This window comes from Hoplias malabaricus, chromosome Y (assembly GCF_029633855.1).
Source record: "Hoplias malabaricus isolate fHopMal1 chromosome Y, fHopMal1.hap1, whole genome shotgun sequence".
In the NCBI taxonomy this organism is placed as follows: domain Eukaryota; kingdom Metazoa; phylum Chordata; class Actinopteri; order Characiformes; family Erythrinidae; genus Hoplias; species Hoplias malabaricus.
Genome location: NC_089820.1, coordinates 7,173,172 through 7,194,443, shown reverse-complemented (window position 1 = coordinate 7,194,443; position 21,272 = coordinate 7,173,172). Strand labels below are relative to the sequence as shown.

The following is a 21,272-nucleotide window of genomic DNA, read 5'->3' as shown; positions in this document are numbered from 1 at the left end:
AAACTTTCTCTTGATTGAAAGATGACTTGCACTTTTTAAAGCAGAAAGCATTAAGTTTCATTTGGAAAAAAAAACTGTGGCATGAGCTGAGAAGAATTATTAAGAGAACTTCTGTAGGTTTCATTTAACAGGAAAACAAACAGTTATTGTCACCTAATTTCCATCAGATATTAATAGAAGGAACATAAAAGTACATGGTTGTGTCCTAAACAAAGACATAAGAACAAGCTAAAACAACCTGCATTCCTTCAGGAATGTGTGACGTAAATATTTACAGCTGGAATTCCCCATCATCTGATCAACCCCCGCCCCCTTATCTACGTGTCTTTTCCCTTTCCTTTCTCCACCCACTGGAAACAGAAACTTGTCTTGCTTTTTACTGTTGACCATGATTTATTCGGGTTCAGCTTAAAACACAGAATGCAGCCTTAGAACTGAATAATTCATGGATAATACAGTAACACATTACAGTACAATCAAGGAAACTAACATATTTACTGCAAGTACAAATATTTGTGGAGACGTCCCCTACCTTAAAGTGCACCCAATGTGGACTAATTATGCACAGAGTTAATTTCCACCACCTTCTGCTAGCTTTCAGCTGTAGAGCAGTAGGACTGTTTTGGAGATCCATTCCAAACCACTGGGATTAATTTAAGTGACACAACAGTCTAAATGGTATTTCAATGTCATATAATTCATTTTAAAACTTAAAAATAGTTATTTTATCTGTTAAGTTTCTTATTTATTTGGGCCACTGTTTTGACTGTGACGTCACTGTCCAGCACGGAAAGGAAACCGAAACTGAACTAATGGGATGATAAACGAATACTACGTGCCGTGGGCGGTGCTTCCGCGGCGCCTATTGGCTGGCGCCGTTGGGGGCGTGGCCAGAATAGATAAAATATAGGTTCCTGATGAAGAGAGAGGACTTTTAATTCATTAACTTGAAGGAAGAGTGTTGTTCAAAACTCTCAAGACAGCATTAAATCAGGTAAGCTACAAATTTCATCTGATTTTAGATAATATTAATGGCTCTGTTAAACGACTTAAAATTCTGTGGTATATCTCCAAAATGTTGTGGATAGGCTTTAGAATAAGTGAATTTAATTACTGTAAAGTGCCCTCACTGTAGGCAGATGTACAATCTCCACAGAAAGCCTTATAATGCAATGAGAGGCTCTAACACAGCAGCACAGGAAGTTAAAATCACTATACTCACTTCTAAACATACACAATTATGAATTCTCCCATCACTGTCCTGGGGATCAGTGGAACTGTTTTCTCTGTTATGATACAACTTCATTTGGTAAATTTGGGATGAGATTTTATCCTGAACTCTCCACTGAACATAAGGTTATAGATGTGATGTTGAAATGTGGCAACAAACTTCCACTTAATACCCTAGATTTCCTGCAGAAATGTTGAATTAGCATGTGTCCAAACGTTTATACCTGGAAACCCCCAATAATCCAGTGTGAAATGTGCCCACATTAGATTTATGGACTCTGTATGTGTTCAGTTAACAGTTCAGATGATGACTTAACACTATAAAAGTGAACTCCACTCTATGGACTATGTGTCTGGTCACACAAAATTAAAGGGAAATTCTGTTGATTAAAAGTCATTTTTAAAGAAACACTAGGTAAGGTTTTGGTTTTTGCTTCTGTGGCTCCCACTAGTGTAAATTTTACAGCACTGTACTGAAATCAGTGAGGAGGTTTGAGAGGGTGGGTTGGTTTCCTACCTTCCTCCAAAGGGTCATAGTGTAATTTCTGCAGTGCTGAGCCCAGAGAAACAATGACAGAGGTTCTGTAAACAAGTGGGTTTGATGTGAAATTGTGGTGAATGGAACCAGACGTGTGAAGCTCTTCCTCTAGAAGCTCCTAACAAAGTTATTACATTAAATTGGTCTGAAGAGTTTGTATAATATCTGAGACATTGTTTTGTTTTTGTTGTTTTTTTAAAATAGTTCTTAAAGAAACATTTGTTCACATTTTCAATACATGCATCATCGTTGCACGAAAAACTCCTCGACGTATTTAGGTCACTGGTAGCTGTGGAGAGTAAATTAAATGCTGTAATGAGACGCCTGGTTCCAATCACTACGACAATAAAGAAATCAGGGAATTCCTCTTTAATCTTGGGCTGAGCGCTGATTCTTAAGTTTTGAGTAGTGAATAATACTCCATTCTCTCTCGCGCAGGTCACCTACCCGTTAAACCTATGGATCTGACTGTGACGCTCTTGAGCGGAGAATTCTGCAGAGTGAACCTGAGTGCGGCTGCCACTGTGGGTGACCTCAGGGGCGAGGTGGCGAAGAGCTTCGATGTGACCCCTTCGCGCGTGCGGCTCTTCATGGACAACGGGCAGCGCGTGACCTTCGAGGACAAGCAGAAGACACTCAGCAGCTACCGCCTAAGCTCGGATTCGAAGATCATGGCGCGGATCCTCTCGCCTTTGCAGGTTTTCGTCATGAACGAGAAAGGCGAAGTGAGTTTAGAGCGAACAAAACCAACCAACAATAACATTAAAACGACCTCCTTCAACCTATACAGCACTACCACAGAGCAGGTTGGGTGGTGTAGAGACTCTGACATAGTGACACTGATGTGTTAACGCCTGTTAGTTTGGTATGTGTGGCTCAGACACAGCAGCGCTGCTGGAGTTTTCAAACACTATGCAAGCTCACTGTGTACTCTACACTAAAATTGTACATTTACAGAATTAGGCAGACACCCTCATCAAGAGCTAGTTACTACTTTAATCATGTCATGACTCTTACTGGTGTAGCATGGTGTGCACTACAACTATTTAACTTTATTAGACATACATAATTACCTAGTTGGTCCACTTTCTACACATAAAGTCAGAGACAGTATTGTCATAATCTCGTAGGTGGACTATTTCCAGTCCAGCAGAGACACTGAGGGGTTTAAAAACTCCAGTAGCAATCCTGTGTCTGATCCAATCATACCATCGCAGAACACACAGCCACCACATCAGTGTCACTACAGCAGTGACAGTGGTCCACCCGGCTAAGATATACATGCTCTGCAGGATCCTGTGGTAAACATTGAACAACAGAGTGCAGAGCAACAGATGGACTACACTCAGTAATTGCTGAAATACAAGTGTTCCTCTATTGTATGAGAGGTTGATAAAATGGACAATTAGTGCAAAAACTGTTTTGGCTAATCAGTTTAGATCGATCATCAATAATGCTATGACCACCTCCTTGTATGTATACTCGCTATCCATTCTCTGAGCTCCACTGACCATGCAGGAGCACTTAGGTATACAGTAACAGAGGGTAGCTCATCTGTTTGCTTTGCATACATTTTAGTCTCCTTTCACCTAGTTCTTCAATCATCAGGGCCCCCGCAGGGACAGGGAAGGTATGATTTGTGTGTTTGATCATTATAAGCACAGGTGGCTGTGCTTTAGTGTGTGTGCTCTTTAAAGTGAAACAGACACAGCAGTGTTGGTGTCACCTCAGTGTCACAGCTGGATTAAGAATGGTCCACCAATCGAAAATATCCACTACCCAAATAATACTCACTCTGTGGTGGTACTGTGGTACAGTAAATGATTCTTTGCTTCTAAATGTTCCTGTCAAAAAACAAACAAATCAACTACATTGACTTTACAGGAGAAGGCACAAAGCATTTTAGTTTAAATGCAAATGAAAGTAAAGAGACCCCCCCTCCCCGCAATTTTCATACCGTAGAAATACCTGAATCTGAACACGAAACCCCTGAACACCTGAAATGAAAATTGTATTTTTTTCTTCTCTTCTGTAGAGGAAAACATATGATGTGACAGAGGAGGAGACAGTGGATGAGCTTCAGAGGAAGATCTACAACAAAGAACAAACAGCTATTGACCAGCAGAGGCTCACCTTCAGTGGAAAACAACTGGAAACTGGGAAGAAGCTGAAAGAGTACAACATTGCGAATGGCAGCATCATCAACACGACCCTCCGTCTAAGAGGAGGATAAAGAAACAAAACCACTTGACACCACAAAGGAGGACATCTGCTGTTAGCCAGGGATCTTAAAATGGACTGTTTGCGAGTGTCAGACACAATAAGGTAGTAGTTATGTGTCTAACTTAAGTGTATTCCCAATGTTAGAATTTACACCAACAATGTAATGCAAAAATAATGTGCAATATAATAAATTATACAATGTTATATTTTAACATTGAACAATGTTTAAATAATTATTTTTATGCCCTAGAAATTACAAAAATTCAAGTATTTGCAGCAGTTACATTTTCACTTGTATGAATGCTACATTCCACATTACATGCCTGCTTCTATTTCAGATTTTCCATTCCATATTAAAAGTGTGATTTTTAAACCGAAGTTAACGTCTTCTAGCTTTTCACCCCCCACCCACACTTGTATCTGCAGATACCTTTTGTTTCTTTTTTTTTTAATTTCATTTGCTTAAACTGCTAGAAATAATATTAATGAATTTGATAGAAAAAAGCTAATTGATCTCACCAGCCACTTTTACTTTTATTTATTTGTAGTGTTATATTTTCTCATTATAATTTATTTTATATTCATTCTATTTATTCCTTTAATATTAGGATATACACTTAAATAATTATTGTAAATGGAAGTAGACATGCATTGAGTTCATATGTCTTTTTTGAAGCTCTGTTCAAGTGAAGTTTGTGCAACATTGCCATTATTAGCAAATCTTACCGTTAAGAAAACAAATTGTGTCTGTGACAAATAGAAACTGTAACAATTCCTTGAGACTGCCTTTAATAAAAGTTCCAACGTTTTCTCCAACTCTTGATTTTAAGCAGTTATTTATCAAATACTTTTGTTTGTCATGTCATTGCACATTGGAACCTGTGATTCCACAGCCAAGAATCCCAAAAAAATAATTGTACTCCTTCTATCTCAGTGTGTGTAGCATGGATTGGCAGTTAGTGTTCTTCTCCAAGCATGTTAAGATGTTGTGGAAAGTATAGGGTTAGTCAAAAGTCGCAGGACACCCTTTTATCTGAATACACCAGAAAGTAATGGGTGATTGGTCCTAGCTTTTATGTTGTCAGGAACATGGCCGCCATTTTGCAACCCATCATATTGGATCAAGGGCAAGTTTTTCCAATGGAAGGGTGGTTATGCAGCATATCAAAGAAATACAAGGGTGTCCTGCAACTTTTGACTCATGCTGTATATCCATTCATTTATTGTCTGTAATCACTTAAACAGTTCAGGGTGGTGGTGGGTCTGGAGCCTACCTGGAATCATTGGGCGCAAGGCGGAATTACACCCTGGAGGTGGTGCCAGTCCTTCACAGGGCAACACACAGTCATACATTACAAAATACACTATATGGAAATCTAAAATTTCAGTGTAGGGTACTAATGTTCGATTATAATTTCTGGCTCTCTCACCCATCTCAAACTTATTAGATGGAGCTCCATCACTAAATAAAACTTAGTTCCACTGCTTTAGAGCCTAATGTGAGGGTCTTATAACCCTTTAGCCAAAGCTGCTCCAGAGCCTCATTTCATTCTTTTCTGAGGGGATGATTCTGTAGTGCAGTCAGTGATAATGAATCATTATTTGATTAATAATTAATTATTTAGTTAATTTAGCTAAGCTCCACGGTTGGGAGCCATTAAATAATATGTAGTGTCTTTACCGGTCCAGTCTCAGCTTGGACATGTAGGTCATCATGTTGGATGACTTTACGTATAGCAGAGTTAGCTATAATTAATTATTATTAATGAATTAATATGCTCGTTGACCCGCTGTAGGTTCTTGGCTCTGAAAATATAGTAATAATTCCGTACAAAATAAAGGTGCACACACCAACAAATAACCAAGGATTGTTTTTTTTTATCATACAACTGGTTTATCAAATGTAATATCAAATAATGAATATTGATAATGCATTCATATAATGAAACTGATTACAGCGTTCAGGGAGATTAATAGATGAGGGAATTTCTTCTTTAATTGATGATTACCCTAAATTCTAAAAGGGCTATAGTGTATCCCAGCAAAGCATTCAGCACCAATCTCCTGAGCTATGAAAGGAATGAAACCATGTGACCTTACGTATCCCTCTGTGGCACAAAATAATGAATTCCACTGAAGTTGGTGTGAAATGCATTCTGGGATATCTGACGCACTCAAGTCTACAGAAGTCACGTCCCAGTGTAACCTTGATATTATGGGCGGAGCAAGAACACATTCGGGTATTTGTACTTGCCTAGATGTAGACTTTTAAACGGAACAGTGCTTGGGCTGCGACTGATGGCGTTTCCCAAGAACACATATTGAGAAATGACTGGTGACTCATCAAGTATGCCGGTGTTCCAACTACATAATGACCACAGCGTCCTCTGGAGTTTGTACTCTTGAGATGAACTCACCAAGTTTGTACTACCAAGTACGGCAGGTCGAACTTGACACTCTTTGTTTTAAGAAACAGCCTCTGTCAAATGACTGCATCTCACCAATCAAATGTACAAACCCGATTCCAAAAAAGTTGGGACACTAAACAAATTGTGAATAAAAACTGAATGCAATGACGTGGAGGTGCCAACATCTAATATTTTATTAAGAATAGAACAGAAATCACAGATCAAAAGTTTAAACTGAGAGAATGTATCATTTTAAGGGAAAAATATGTTGTTTCAAAATTTCATGGCATCAACAAATCCCCAAAAAGTTGGGACAAGGCCATTTTTTACCACTTTGTGGCATCCCCCCTTTTTACAACACTCAACAGACGTCTGGGGACAGAGGAGACCAGTTTCTCAAGTGGAGTGCTCTCCCATTCATGTCTAATACAGGCCTCTAACTGTTCAATCGTCTTGGGCCTTCTTTGTCACACCTTCCTCTTTATGATGAAGAGATGACGTCTAGATGGGAGCATATGTTGTTCTAGAACCTGAACATAGTTCTCTGCATTAATGGTGCCTTTCCAGACATGAAAGCTGCCCATGCCACAAGCACTCATGCAACTCCATACCATCAGTGATGCAGGCTTCTGAAAGGAGAGTTGATAACAACTTGGGTTATCCTTGTCCTCTCTGGTCCGGATGACACGGCGTCCCAGTGTTCCATAAAGAACTTCAAATCGTGACTCATCTGACCACAGAGCAGTCTTCCATTTTGCCACACTCCATTTTAAAAGACCCCTGGCTCAGTGAAAATGTCTGAGCTTGTGGAGCTTGGTAAGAAATGGCTTCCTCTTTGCACTGTAGAGATTCAGCTGGCAACGGCGGATGGCACGGTGGATTGTGTTCACTGACAATGCTTTCTGGAAGTATTCCTGAGCCCATTCTGTTATTTCCTTGACAGTGGCGTTCCTGTTTGAGGTGCAGTTTAAGGGCCCGGAGATCACAAGCATCCAGTAGAGTTTTATGGCCTTGACCCTTACGCACAGCAATTGTTCCAGATTCTCTGAATCTTTTGATGATGTTATGCACGGTTGATGATGATAACTTAAAAGTCCTTGCTATTTTACGCTGGGTAACACCATTCTGGTATTGCTGCACTATCTTTCTGCACAACAATGGTGGAATTGGTGATCCTCTTACCATCTTGGCTTCAGAGAGACACTGACACTCTGAGAAGCTCTTTTTATACCCAATCATGTTGTCAATTGACCTAATTAGTGTTAATTGGTCTTCCAGCTGTTTGTTATATGCTCAATGTCCTGTTTCCAGCTACTTATTGCTACTTGTCCCAACTTTTTTGGGATTTGTTGACACTGTGAAATTTCGAATCAACATATTTTTCCTTTAAAATGTTACATTTACTCAGATTAAACTTTTGATGTGTCATCTATGTTCTATTACGAATAAAATATTGACATTTACCATCTCCACATCATTGCATTCAGTTTTTATTCACAATTTGTTTAGTGTCCCAACTTTTTTGGAATCCGGTTTGTAGACACTAGTGACGTTTGATTCTGTTTCACCAATCAAACAGAGCCAAGCTGTCACATGATCACACACAAAATCCTCCAGGCAGAAAAAGAGCACAGAAGCACAGTACTATGGCAGAGACAACGTAATCTCTGCCTATTGAGCCCATTGTTTTGTTAGTGAACAAGTAAATACAGAGAACTACACACACAAACACACTTATGTCCAGACTGCCTTTTTCTTCTTGTTCTTATTCTTTGTAACCTATACCTATTGAGCCCATTGTTTTGTTATTAAGTTATTTTGTCTGAATTTAATGTACGTTACTTTGTAAAGATTTAATTTAATATTGTTTTAGTTGTTTTACGAGATATTGTCCAGCTCTAAATTTGTTCCATGCTGTTTTATATTTTTGCGCATTCAGGTGTATTATTTAATGTCCTGATTATTAATCAAAGAGGTTACTCAGTACTTGAGTAGTTTTTTCATTTAGTGCTTTTTACTTATACTAAGGTAATTAATTGGGTGACTACGTTTTACTTTTACTTGAGTCATATTATTGTAAAGTAACAATACTCTTACTTTTTACAATTTTTGTTTACTCTACCCACCTCTGGTCCAAAACAAATACATGAGAACATGCTGCCTAACACAACCTGCCCTCCTTCAGGAATGTGTGACGTAGATATTTACAGCTGGAATTCCCCATCATCTGATCAACACTTTTTTTTACTCCCTTTATCAACTGGTATTTCCCTTTCCTTTCTCCAGCCACTGGAAACAGAAACTCATTTTACTTTTTACTGTTGACCATTGTTTATTGATGAGTTCAGCCTAAAGCACAGGATGCAGCCTTTGTGCTAAATATACATGGATATACAGTAACGGTTAACAGTTTGGAATCAAGAAAACTAACACATTTACTTTAGGTACAAAAATTTGTGGAGATGTCCTCTACATTAAAGTGCACTCACTGTGGACTGAGAACTCTAATTATGCACAAAATTAACTTCCACACAAAAGTATGTCCAGAACATTCACCATGCTCAAGTGTTCATCTGAGATATATAAAGCCACCACCTTCTGCCAGCTTTCTGCTGTGCTGCAGCAGGACTTTGTTGGAGATCCATTCAAAACCTCTGGGATTAATTTAAGTGGCACAACAGTCAAAATGATATTTCAATGTATTATAATTCATTTTAAAACTTAAAAATAGTTATTTTTTCTGTTAATTTTATTTATTTGGGCCACTGTTTTGACTGTGACGTCACTGTCCAGCACGGAAAGGAAACCGAAACTGAACTAAGAGGATGATAAACGAAAACTAGGTCCTATTGGGTGGCACTGTGGAGGGGCGTGGCATAGTAGTTAAATATAAGTTCCTGATGTGGAGAGAGGACTAATTCATTAGCTTGAAGGAAGAGTGTTGTTCAAAACTCTCAAGACAGCATTAATTCAGGTAAGCTACAAATTTCATCTGATTTTAGATCATATTAATGGCTCTGTTAAACGACTTAAAATTCTGTGGTATATCTCCAAAGTGTTGTGGATAGGCTTTAGAATAAGTGAATTTAATAACTGTAAAGTGCCCTCACTGTAGGCAGATGTACAATTTTCACAGAAAGGCTTATAATGCAATGAGAGGCTCTAACACAGCAGCACAGGAAGTTAAAATCACTATACTCACTTCTAAACATACACTATTATGAATTCTCCCATCACTGTCCTGGGGATCAGTGGAACTGTTTTCTCTGTTATGATACAACTTCATTTGGTAAATTTAGGATGAGATTTTATCCTGAACTCCCGACTAAACATAAGGTGATAGATATGATGCTGAAATGTGGCAACAAACTTCCACTTAATACCCTAGATTTCCTGCAGAAATGTTGAATTAGCATGTGTCCAAACGTTTATACCTGGAAACCCCCAATAATCCAGTGTTAAATGTGCCCACATTATATTTATGGACTCTGGACTGAGCGCTGATTTTGAAGTTTTCTTCAGTAGTGAATAATACTCCATTCTCTCTCGCGCAGGTCATCTACCCGTTAAACCTATGGATCTGACTGTGACGCTCTTGGGCGGAGATTCCCGCAGCGTGAGCCTGAGTGCGGCTGCCACTGTGGGTGACCTCAGGCGCGCGGTGGCGCAGAGCTTCGACGTGTCCCCGTCGCGCGCGCGGCTCTTTACCAACAACGAACAGCCCGTGATCCTCGAGGGCGAGGACAATGCACTCAGCAGCTACAGCCTGAGATCGGGCTCGAACATCATGGCGCTGATCCTCTCGTCTTTCCAGGTTTTCGTCAAAAACGAGAAAGGCCAGGTGAGTTTAGAGCGAACAAAAGCAATCAGCAATAACAATAATGCCTGAATCAGACTACAAGATATGTTTGTGTTTCACGACGTTCAGGATGTCAGATTAGCGCTATTAATTCATGCTGTGTCTCTGTCGGGAGACTGGCAACACTACACGATGGACACGGACCATTCTCGGGGACAGAGGTTCTCTGGGAGGCGGGTCAAGAAAATGTAAATCACAGCTACAAAAGCGCTGTGTGTTACTGGCGGTTTTGTGTTCCAAAAAGAAGTAGAAGAAAACATAATTGTGGAGAGAATAGTCTGTGTCCTGCAAAGAGACCTTGAGTTAATTTATTAACATGTCAAGTTTTTGTCAAATTAACATTTCCTCAGTTTCGATTCTCTGACAGCTGCAGTAGCTGCCGCCCTCTTTTCTCTTCTCTGTGTTTACATATGCGCGCCACACAGCGCTCTGTCCTCCTATTGGTCATTGCCAAGGAACACGCTGTAAATACGTCAGACTATAGGCGAAGAGAGAAAACAAATTCGAACATGCTAGACTTTCTAGAACATTCTCACGGGGCGTCCCAGACATCGCAGATCTTTCATTACGTCACACTACACGACCGTTACTAGCCCCCGACTATCAAATTCGGCTCCGACACTGGAAATGTGTCGCATACGAAAAAATCGTACCAAAATCGGTCAAAAAGACAGATTAGCTGCAGAGACACTGACGTGGTGACACTGATGTATTAATGTGTGTTGGTTTTGATACTTACCCAGTAGGTCCACTTTCTAGATCTTAAGTCAGAGACAGTGTCTAATCAGTTTCTACACAGATTGTGTTGTCATCGCTCTGTGGTGGCCCTATGGTACTGTAAATAATTTATTTCATCTAACTGTTCCTGTCAAAAAAAAGTTTCCATAGCCTTGGAAATGGTAACTTTACAAGAAAAGGCACAATATAAATATATAAAAATATATAAATGTTTAAGTGCAACTGAATGTAAAGAGGTTTTCATCAGTGTAAGCACAGTTGATGATTATAAATGAAAATACCTGAAACTGAAACAGAAAAATGAAAATGTATGTTCTCTTATATAGGTGAAAACATATGATGTGACAGAGGAGGAGACAGTGGATGAGCTTCAGAGGAAGATCTACAACAAAGAACACACCCCTATTGACCAACAGAGGCTCATCTTCAGTGGAAAACAACTGGAAACTGGGAAGAAGCTGAAAGAGTACAACATCGAAAAAGGCAGCACCATTCACATGACTCTTCGTCTTAGAGGAGGATAAAGAAACAAAACCACTTGACACCACAAAGGAGGACATCTGCTGTTAGCCAGGGATCTTAAAATGGACTGTTTTTGCGAGTGTCAGACACAATAAGGTAGTAGTTATGTGTCTAACTTGTCTAACTAAATTCTAGTTATGTTAGAATTTAGACCAACAATGTAATGCAAAAATAATGTGCAAAATAATAAATAATCCAATGTTATATTTTAATATTGTACAGTGTTTAAATAATTATGTTATGCCCTAGAAATTACAAAAATTAAAATAAGTTTGCAGCAGTTACATTTTCACTTATATGAATGCTACATTCCACATTACATGCCTGCTTCTATTTCAGATTTACCATTCCATATAAAAGTGCATTATTAACCATAAATATTGTAGCAGTTACATTTTCACTTAAGTTAATTATACATTCTACTATGCCTGTTCAGATTTTTCATTCCATGTTGACTTCCTCAAGGTTGAAATACATGCAGCAGATTGGCTTCTTTTGTAATGTTTCTGCATTTACTTTTTTTTTTCTTTTTTTAAAGATTATAAATCTTTTAGAAGTATTATTAATAAGTTTGGTTCAAAAAAAGTTTTTTTTTGATGCACCAGCATCTTGTATTTTATTTATTGATAATTTTGTACATTATTAGTATAATTTATTGTTTAATTAATTTTATCTATTGGTTTAATGTCAGAATATACTTTCGAGTAATTATTGTAAAGCACAGAAGCCCTGCTTTGTGAGTTCTTATGATTTTCAAATGATGCTTTGTTTAAGTAAATTTTGTTTATTATTATGAGTATGTGCAACATTGTCATTATTAGTTAATCTTAGCCTTAAGAACACATCTTTAAAAAATATATACTGCCTGTGTTGCAAATATAGATCCTAGAATTTCTTCATAGTTCCTTTTAATAAATAAATTTGTTCCAACTCTTGACTTTAAGCAGTTATTTGTCAAATACTTGTCATGTCATTGCAAATTGGAACCTTTGATGCCACAGCCAAGAGTCCCAAAAGTAATCTATCTATCTATCTAACTATCTATCTATCTATCTATCTATCTATCTATCTATCTATTTATCTCTCTCTCTCTCTCTCTCTCAGTGTGTGTAGCATGAATTGGTCAGTGGTTTTCTTCTCCAAGCATTTTAAGATGTTATGCAAAGTATACAGAATAAACTACAGTACCAGTCAAAAGTTAGGACACACCTTCTCATTAGTCGGTAGTGGAATAGGGCTATTCACTGTATAGAACTGTGTAGTAGGCGAGCAGTTCTCCACAGCTGTTCACTGAAAACCATTCCAGGTGACGGCCTCATAAAGCTGACTGAGAGAACACCAAGAGTGTGCAAAGCTGTTATCAAAGCAAAAGGGGGTTACTAAGCTGCCCCAGAGCATCATATCAATCTTTTCTAAGGGGATGGACCAAACACCTCTGTTCACAGTGGGTGAACCTTAAAGAATCTGAAAACCTTCTTTAGAAAGAATGTTCTACAACCTTTGGGATGGGTGCATTCTTCAGGGGACTTTTTTATTATTGTGTAACTGAGCAGGACAAACACCTGGTCTTTTGAAAGAAAAGAAACTAAAAATAACCTTGAGGACACAGAGTGAATATAAAGTTTCATACAAGTGTTCAGTATTTCATCATCCACCAGTCTCTTAAGGTGTTAAACACACACCAAAAGAGTTCACAGGAGTCACTGAATAATTCATAGTAAATGATTAATAATTGACAATACTGTATATAATATTGTAATTGAGAAATTCATAGTAGTGCTGAATAATTCTAGGATGTTAAATATTTTTCACAAGGTGCTAAAAATGCAGTACAAATTACTGAATTATTAATACCATCTGATTAGTAAATAACAGACACTAAATGATTGTGAAGTTTTAATTACTGTCTAATTAATCATTACAAGATACTGAATAATTTCATAATACTGCAGTTGTAATGAATGATTCATAATACAGAGTGGTGGTAAACTCTGATCTGAGTTTAATATTTTCAGTAAAAACATGAAAATAGTTCCATTAAATATCAAATAAATTATTATTAATTTTTATTAAAAGATTTACACATTTGACATACTGTAATAGTTTATCATCAGGAAACGTACAAAATAAACTGTTGTGCAATGCTACATACAGCTTTAGAAAGGTAATTAACCGTTAAAATTATTTCTCCCAGAGTAGCACTTTATTTGAAAAAAAAAAATTCATAGGAGGCACATTACTGAAGTAAAAAAAAAAATTCATTTCAAATATTTATAGTGATCTTCCATAGATGAGGATATTATTCGATTCCGTTTCCGAAGGCAGTGACTTAGTATGTGTTTAAAGGCACAAACTGGCTTAATTAGTTCTGACCTACTCTCTAAATCTTGGTCTACACTTTAGAATTGCTGAGAAAACTATTGAAAATATCTAGACCTGATGCATTTATATCTGTGATCTTTCTAAACATCTGCTTTTATTGATATCCTTTGCGTAAAGTTCATTTGATCAACAACTTAGATTAGTTTGTTCTTCCAATGTCAGTCTGCCAATAAAATATTACACTGTTTTAAAAGGAACAACACAATCAACATCACAAATAAAGCATTTGCAGACATTAGCTTTTCTGCAATGTCTGCATGTAGCGCTAAATATTTAGAGCATAATGTCTTTACCATAGTGGGGATTTAAACCCCAGTCTATTGCGTGGAGGACGGCTCTTTTGCTTTTCCACTGGCCAAATCTGGTACCTGGTCCTTGGAACTGGGTAAGTTTTCGAATCATGTAGAGCTGGACCCATGCAGTGGAAAAGCACCATAAGCTATACAACCAGCAATGTACTAAGAGGATGATGATACCACTGACAATCTTCTGAAAACACACTGTTCTCAACAGGTATTACTTAAATAAATGAATTAAGATTGCAGTTGAATGGTTTAGTTTGATTTCCTGCATGGGAACGGTACCTAGTCACAACTCTGACTTGACTAGACTGGAAGTTGTTTTGGGTAAAATTGGCAAGTAAAGTTTCTCTTTTCAATAAAGATCGCAATATATTCTATTAGCAGCCGAGCAGAACAAAAATGTGCTGAAGCTTCATAAAGACAACTTGATTTGTGAGTTTTCTCAGATGTTTCTGGTTTTAGAGTGTAAACCTAGATTTCCCTCCTATATTCTTATTTCCTGACAGAAGCGAGGTAGGCATACCAGAAGAGTGCGATCAAGTTTGCAAACAGCACTCGAAACTGAAAAGAGAGAGAAATGCATATAGTAAAATCAAGTAAAATGAGATACAATTCCACGACTGTATCCCAATACCCAGTGTTCCACTTATTCCCTACATAGGAAGCTGTGTAGGTCAGAGTAGGTCAAACCAAATCAAATCTTACAAAACACAAATTGTAATTATGCAGTGATTAAATCACTGATCATCACCACCATACACTACATTACTCAGAGGAAATATAAGTAATTTTTTACCACCAAAGAATCTGATATATCTGTGTCAGTAACAGTTGGTTCATAAAGGAGCAAGCTAATATTTAATACATATAAAATAACTACAAATTAAACATTTTATGCTGCTGAGTGCTGTTCCGTAAGGTACTGGGACACATATCTTTCCATTTATTGTGATATTCCTCACCTGCACAGGAACATAGTTGATGTTGATGAACTGGAACGGCGTCCAAACTTTCCAGTTCATTTTCAGTGCCGCCCAGTAACGTGTCTGAACTTTTTCCCGAAGATCTGAGACTGATTTACCCTGCGGGAAATAGAGTCAGGTTATCTAGGAGCTTAATGCTAATATATATTTTTAATCATACTAACATTGTGTCATTCCTCTCTTCCGCTGTATACTTATACAAAATAGACAATTAATAATTTTTAGTAGATACTGAATATTTCACAGCAGCTGATTAAAAAATGTCTGAACAACTTACACTTAACAGAGAATAATGCAAAGTGGTTAATGAATAATTCACTTTTACACAGTTAACGGAAGGTGATAGTTTCAAATTTACTTTAAAAATGAACTAAATATGTAGAGCATGTAGATACAAGACAATGGTTTGGTAATGTATTGATTGTAAAAACTGGGGACATTTACAACCTAGAACAGTGACACCAAGTTTCACAGAGGCAAAGCATAACAGTATCTCCTTTGTCATGCAGTTCCTAACTGAGTGACTGAGTAGGTATATATGTACGTATGAGTTAATGCATGTATACTGAAGATAAAAATGTTCTTTGGACCGTTCTCAGAGTATTTAAAATTTACCAGCTTATGAGATAATAACAAAAAGGTCCAAACTACACCCTCCCTCTTCGGGGGAGGCGTGTCCGTCACGAGAGAGTCGCAGACACCAGTCGAGTGAAGTTCAAAGCAAATCAAAGTATTTATTTAACAATACTGGATCCAGGAGAACTAACACATTGAGAACAGTGTGATACCCCTCCCAAGTGAAGATCTGACCTCTCCCCCATCTGACTCCAACAGTTATACCCCAGATGACGTATATCCTGGTGGTGAGACGTTTTCTGGCTGATTAGCGTATATTAATATGCATAATTTCACGTGTTAGTACTCAGCTCTTCAAGTGCAAGATTCAGGTGCCTGTTGTGACCCTGAAGACATTCATTATCTGGCCAGGCTGACAATGGGCCTCTCTTCCCAGCCCTCTTTTCCAGAGAAACTAAAATTTAGGGAGTCAGAAATGCACTTCAAGGCCACAAACAGAAGCTACAGATCAGCGCGTTGATCAGTACTGACCAACACTATGATGTCAGTGTGTTACAATCCTGGAGTGCACATCTGTTCAAGGTTAGACGTTAAGAATTAAAAATGTGTAAATATCAAGTTATCATGCCATATAGTGAAGTTAGCTTATAATATGTCTTTAGGAGTAATTATCATATGAGTTAGTGGTGCAGGATCAAGCAAAAATGTTTAACTACATGTGTAAGTAATACATAATGTAAATGCTGGTTAGTCATTCATATAAATGCATATAGGGTACAGGATTTCACACAATGAGTATGCTAATTTAACTAATCATCATTTAAGGATATTTGTCAACAAACACAAAGTAATAAAATTGTTTTCCCACGACAAGGCTCATTCTCAAACTGAGTTTAAACCAGCCACTGTGGACAGGACTGTTTAAGACAGGGCAATTAGTATGTAGCAGATATTTCGCTAAGACCCTAAGGAACTGCACTAACATGTGGACAAGGGGGTATAATATGTCGCCTTTAAGGAATTGGGCTTTAAAATGTCTTCAGTGAATTGTATGTGCTTCAGGGTCTTTTTTTTTTACCTCCAGAGCATTCATCACTGTGAAGAAAAGAAGGAGAAAGGCGGGAGCAAAGATCAGCCGCTCCAAAAACAGCCGCTTCAGAACAAAATTCGACTCAGAGGACGGACACACAGCCTCCAGCAACTGGTAGAAATAATGACTGATCGGCCCTGTGACCACCAGCCTGGAAACACCACAGAACACAGACACTGATATCTTCAAAACTGGTAACTGGGTTGAAGAAAAAACATTCTTTATTTTCAGTCAAATTCTGTGGAATGAGATTTTGAAGCCTAACTGTTGGTCCAATTTTAATTTAATTTCAGCACAGTGAGGAGTAGCTGAACACTTCAAATGTTTTGTGCCAGACACCACATGGTCGCAGGGTTTATAGTCTGCAAACGTTTAAATGTTGCAGCTAGTGATGTGTCGGTCGCGAATGAACCGGTTCAAAGAGCCGGCTCTTGTAAGTGAACGATGAGAGCCGGTTCCTGTCTAAGACCGAGCCATTTTTTTCCAAGGCTTGTCATTCAACCAATCAGAGAACAAAAAGCAAAGGTACCAATCAGCGAAGGGTTATACCACCAAGCGGGGGTGGCATCCTCCCCTCCCCTCCCTGCTTGGTGGTGTGTGCAGTGCTCGCACATGACAAACAGGAGGAAAGTAAAAAGGGAGAGCTGGAGGGAGAAAAATGCCAAGCTGCCTTCCAAAAAATAGTTGAAGAAAATGTTAAATCAGTTAAATGTTTGTCGACAGTTGTGGTTGTTTAGGGGTTAATCACTACCGTTGAATGCTGCTGTTTTGCACTTTGCAGATTATTTGTTTATTTTATTACCCAGAAACGGATGATTATTTAATTTTATAAGCTCTTTTGTAATACCTACCTTTTGGGTTCCATTGGCTGTATTTCAGAGTTTACAAGTGATTTTTTATTAAGGTGTTTAAATAAAAATACATAAAAATTTATACAATTGAATGTGTGAGTGCAATCAGTGAGTTATTACAAGACAGCCATAAAAACAATTGGCCATTGCAACACTATTTATTATTTTTAATATTGAACAATAATATTTTGTCCATATAGTCATGTAAAATGTAGGTAATATGGTTCTGTACCAGTGGAAATAAGTGGTAAAACAAAGAGCCATTTAGGAGCCGAAAGAGCCGACTCTTTATGAAGAGCCGAGCCAAAAGAACCGGCTCCCCAAAAACAGCCGAAATTCCCATCACTAGTTGCTGCACATTTAAAAGAGCAAACAGTCATTTCATCCAATGATGAGACCTTATCAGAGATCCTGTAGGAAAGCTAGTTAAACATGGCTGCCTCCAAGTGGCGGATACAGGCATAGGAGACATGGGAAGTCGCCCAGGGTGGATACAATTTGATGATTTTCGTTTTGAAATGAGAAAACGAAAAACAGGAGGAGCGTTGTTATCCGGTTTTTACTCTGAATTAAAAAATGGTAGAGGAACAGATTTAGGATTTAAAAACAGAAAATAATTAGCAAAGAAATTTTAATAAGAATGTGGTCTGTTTATTTTCTGGGGCTGTTTTCAGAGTGACTCAATGTGTTCTCTTTGACAGTTTGAGACTTATCTTCACTAGCTCACAAAGGCAGGCCTTGAACCATACTTTGGAATAATTTAAATTAAGATTTAAAGATGATTCCATAACAGTATCTTTGATTATGTTGCATGATGATGGGAAAAAATAGGTTCAGTACACTTAGAAAAACTGTCACTGTGGTGGTACCCTCAAGACAACATATTCTGTACCTTTAATTAGGGAACACATTTGTACCTTATTCTATTATTTTGTAGATTTTTAAGTTGTGTTGATTTCATACTTTCTATTTAATCTCCAGGAATTACATTATTTTTATTTATTATTCAGAGCTCTATAATGAAATATTACAAACATTTCTTTATCCTTCTTTTCCTTTTTCTAAGGAAAAACCCTGGATTTTAAAACCACTGTTGTACCTTTTTAAAGTACATTTAAACCGTGTACCTTTAGTGACCAATAATGTACCTCTACCATACCTTTGTTCCTGAGAGGGTAGTGCAAGGAGATTTTGGTCTAGAATGGCTTAGAGATTACTCAGATTCTTCTAAAGAAAAACCTTTCTTTTCACAGTCATGCAACATGGAGAACACCTTGCTGTTAAATATCCAAAATTGTTTTCAGAGTATGGTTCCAAAGCTGTCTGGCTGACCAACCTTTCTGTACCCAGTGTGAGAGAGAAAGTCAACTGAGTGGATCCCACAGCACGTTTTGAACTGAAACAGACAGAACTTGGCACAATTTACACATCGCTTTGATCCACACTCACAGAAAACATTGTATAAACCACATTTTAATGTTTAATTCTGACTCTATCTGTTAATCTAAGGTGCTGTCCTTGACAGTAGCTCTGTGAAGGTTGAGAGTGGGGAAGAACAGTCCAAGTGAAGAAGCCTTGAGTTGCTCTGACCACAGCCCGCAAAAAATAAAAATAAATGACAGATCACTATATATATATATATATTATAATGCCACTGATCACTATACCCATATATCGCAAAGCGGATTGGTCCATGAAGATCCACTTCTTTTGTTGGGCGGCCTTTTTTAAGATTTCTCTTTGACTCTAAAGCTTGAGAGAGGAGGTTCCCGAGTGCTGATAGAACACCACTGCAAACAGAACAGAAGGGCATGTCACGGTAAACCAAATGACCAAATGATTTTGGACACCTGTCCATCTAGAGTTTATTTTATTTATTTATTTTAATTAAAAAGGTGTATTGTTTGAAATCCACAGGTGATGTGCAGAGAAGTATTTTAAGTTCACTTTTTTTTTGTGAAAATAAAGTTAAATGTACAGGCATGGAGGTAATTTTAAAAGACATTTTTAACTTTATAGGAATTGTATGATCTCACTGTTATATATCTCACTGTTCACTAAGCATATCAACTCGAAATATAACCATATTATAGTCACATGGCCTGCAGTTATATGTAATGTAACAAAATATATTATTTCTAAAAAAAAGGGAGATATTAGACAGTTAAAGTGTTCGTTTGGGACCAGAATAAAGTCTCAAGGTGTAAAGTTATTATTTTTTTTATCTTGCTACATGCTGCTCAACACAGCAAATGCTTTTTGTTATTTTTTTGATATTTTACAATGATAATTAAAAAAATAAAAAATAACAAAAAAAAAAACTCAACTTGTGCTGTTTTTAAACTTTGAAAGCTTTTTGTTTTTGGGCCAATCACCCTGTGGTTGAGCGTCTACCCCCAAGTGGATTGGCTTTTAACCCGTTGGTGAAACACTGGCCTGTTTCCCCAAAAACAATATAATGTTTGAGCAAATCTTTATAAAGAGCTCGAGAGTTGCGCATTGGACGAAGAACAAGTCGTCCAACATCAGTACAGTGCTCTCATGACCGAGTGTCATCAAATCACCACAGCCCCGCACCAAAATCTATAACCTGCCCATGAGTAACATTAGCTAAGGAAATTAACTTTCAATCAATCAGCCCGAGCTGTCCTTATAACCACACAGAATTTGATAATTAAGTAACTGCAACGCCTGTTACCTATGCATGTATTATACTGATTATGAATTTGAACTCAAGTTTCTGGTTCCACCTTAAGTCGTGCAGCCGTTACAATGAAAGTCCTGTGCCATTTAAGGTGGAATTAGAATAAGAAGCTGGTGACTTCAGCTCGGTTTTCGCGATCTTACTGGCTGGTACTGCTTTCACTACGTCATAATAACATTATTCGAATTACAAAATTGGGAAATCGTGTTAATATTCAGGTTAGACCCATAATAAAACAAACATCCACCGCAAACCAAAAGCTGGACACTGACCTTGTGACAGATTTGGTGATAATCGGATATTTCTTTAATAAAATCAGATATTGTTGCAGGAGTTTAGTGGTTTGAGCCGGATCTCTGATGAGTACACTTCTTGTTGACATTTTGAACTGACGTTTTAACGAAACTACATGTGAACAAGGTCTTAATATGAGGAAAAGAACGTGTTGTAGGGGTGGTGAATGAAGAGTGGGTCTGTTCCGAATAGTTCACTTGCTCCCTATACACTTCCTAGAGAAATGTAATCCCACGAGGCAGAAGAATCTCTTCTGGGAGGGCTGCACTAGATGTTGGAATATTGTTGCGATAATGGCCAAATACAAACATTTGCCATGTTTAAAACTGAATTATTAGTTCTGCTACGTTCCTAAAAGCCCTGGGATTAACTTTCTACCACTGTAGCTCACTCAGCCACCCAGAGTTCTCATTTCATTTCATGCACAAGTTCATTCAATATCTGTAAGCGCTTATCCAGTTCAGGGTCGCGGTGGGTCCAGAGGCTACCTGGAATCATTGGGCGCAAGGCGAGAATACACCCTGGAGGGGGCGCCAGTCCTTCACAGGGCAACACACACTCGCACATTCACA

The 21,272-nt window shown here is 37.9% G+C and overlaps 3 protein-coding genes across 4 annotated transcripts; 2 read left to right on the top strand and 1 right to left on the bottom strand.

Annotated features, from left to right (window-relative positions):
* Positions 1–96: 96 nt before the first annotated feature.
* On the top strand, positions 97–4,790 carry LOC136677748 (uncharacterized). Of its 2 annotated transcripts, XM_066655349.1 has the most exons (3): positions 97–994; positions 2,207–2,493; positions 3,804–4,790. In XM_066655349.1, the coding sequence occupies exons 2-3, from the start codon at positions 2,227–2,229 to the stop codon at positions 3,999–4,001; spliced, it is 465 nt and encodes a 154-aa protein (XP_066511446.1). In that variant the 5' UTR covers positions 97–994; positions 2,207–2,226; the 3' UTR covers positions 4,002–4,790. The 2 variants fall into 2 exon arrangements, with proteins under 2 accessions (XP_066511446.1, XP_066511447.1); XM_066655350.1 differs by lacking the exon at positions 97–994 and having other exon boundaries at positions 1,008–2,493.
* Positions 4,791–9,330: 4,540 nt separating this feature from the next.
* Positions 9,331–12,443, top strand: LOC136677746 (uncharacterized). The gene is made up of 3 exons (XM_066655346.1): positions 9,331–9,373; positions 9,954–10,240; positions 11,323–12,443. The coding sequence occupies exons 2-3, from the start codon at positions 9,974–9,976 to the stop codon at positions 11,518–11,520; spliced, it is 465 nt and encodes a 154-aa protein (XP_066511443.1). The 5' UTR covers positions 9,331–9,373; positions 9,954–9,973; the 3' UTR covers positions 11,521–12,443.
* A 1,088-nt stretch (positions 12,444–13,531) lies between these two features.
* LOC136677745 (peroxisomal membrane protein 2-like) lies at positions 13,532–20,871 on the bottom strand. Its single transcript, XM_066655345.1, has 5 exons — positions 20,679–20,871; positions 19,370–19,492; positions 16,840–17,002; positions 15,165–15,284; positions 13,532–14,763 (listed from the first exon to the last, which is right to left on the bottom strand). Exons 1-5 carry the CDS (start codon positions 20,786–20,788, stop codon positions 14,695–14,697), a joined length of 585 nt encoding a protein of 194 aa, XP_066511442.1. The 5' UTR covers positions 20,789–20,871; the 3' UTR covers positions 13,532–14,694.
* Between the last annotated feature and the right edge of the window lie 401 nt (positions 20,872–21,272).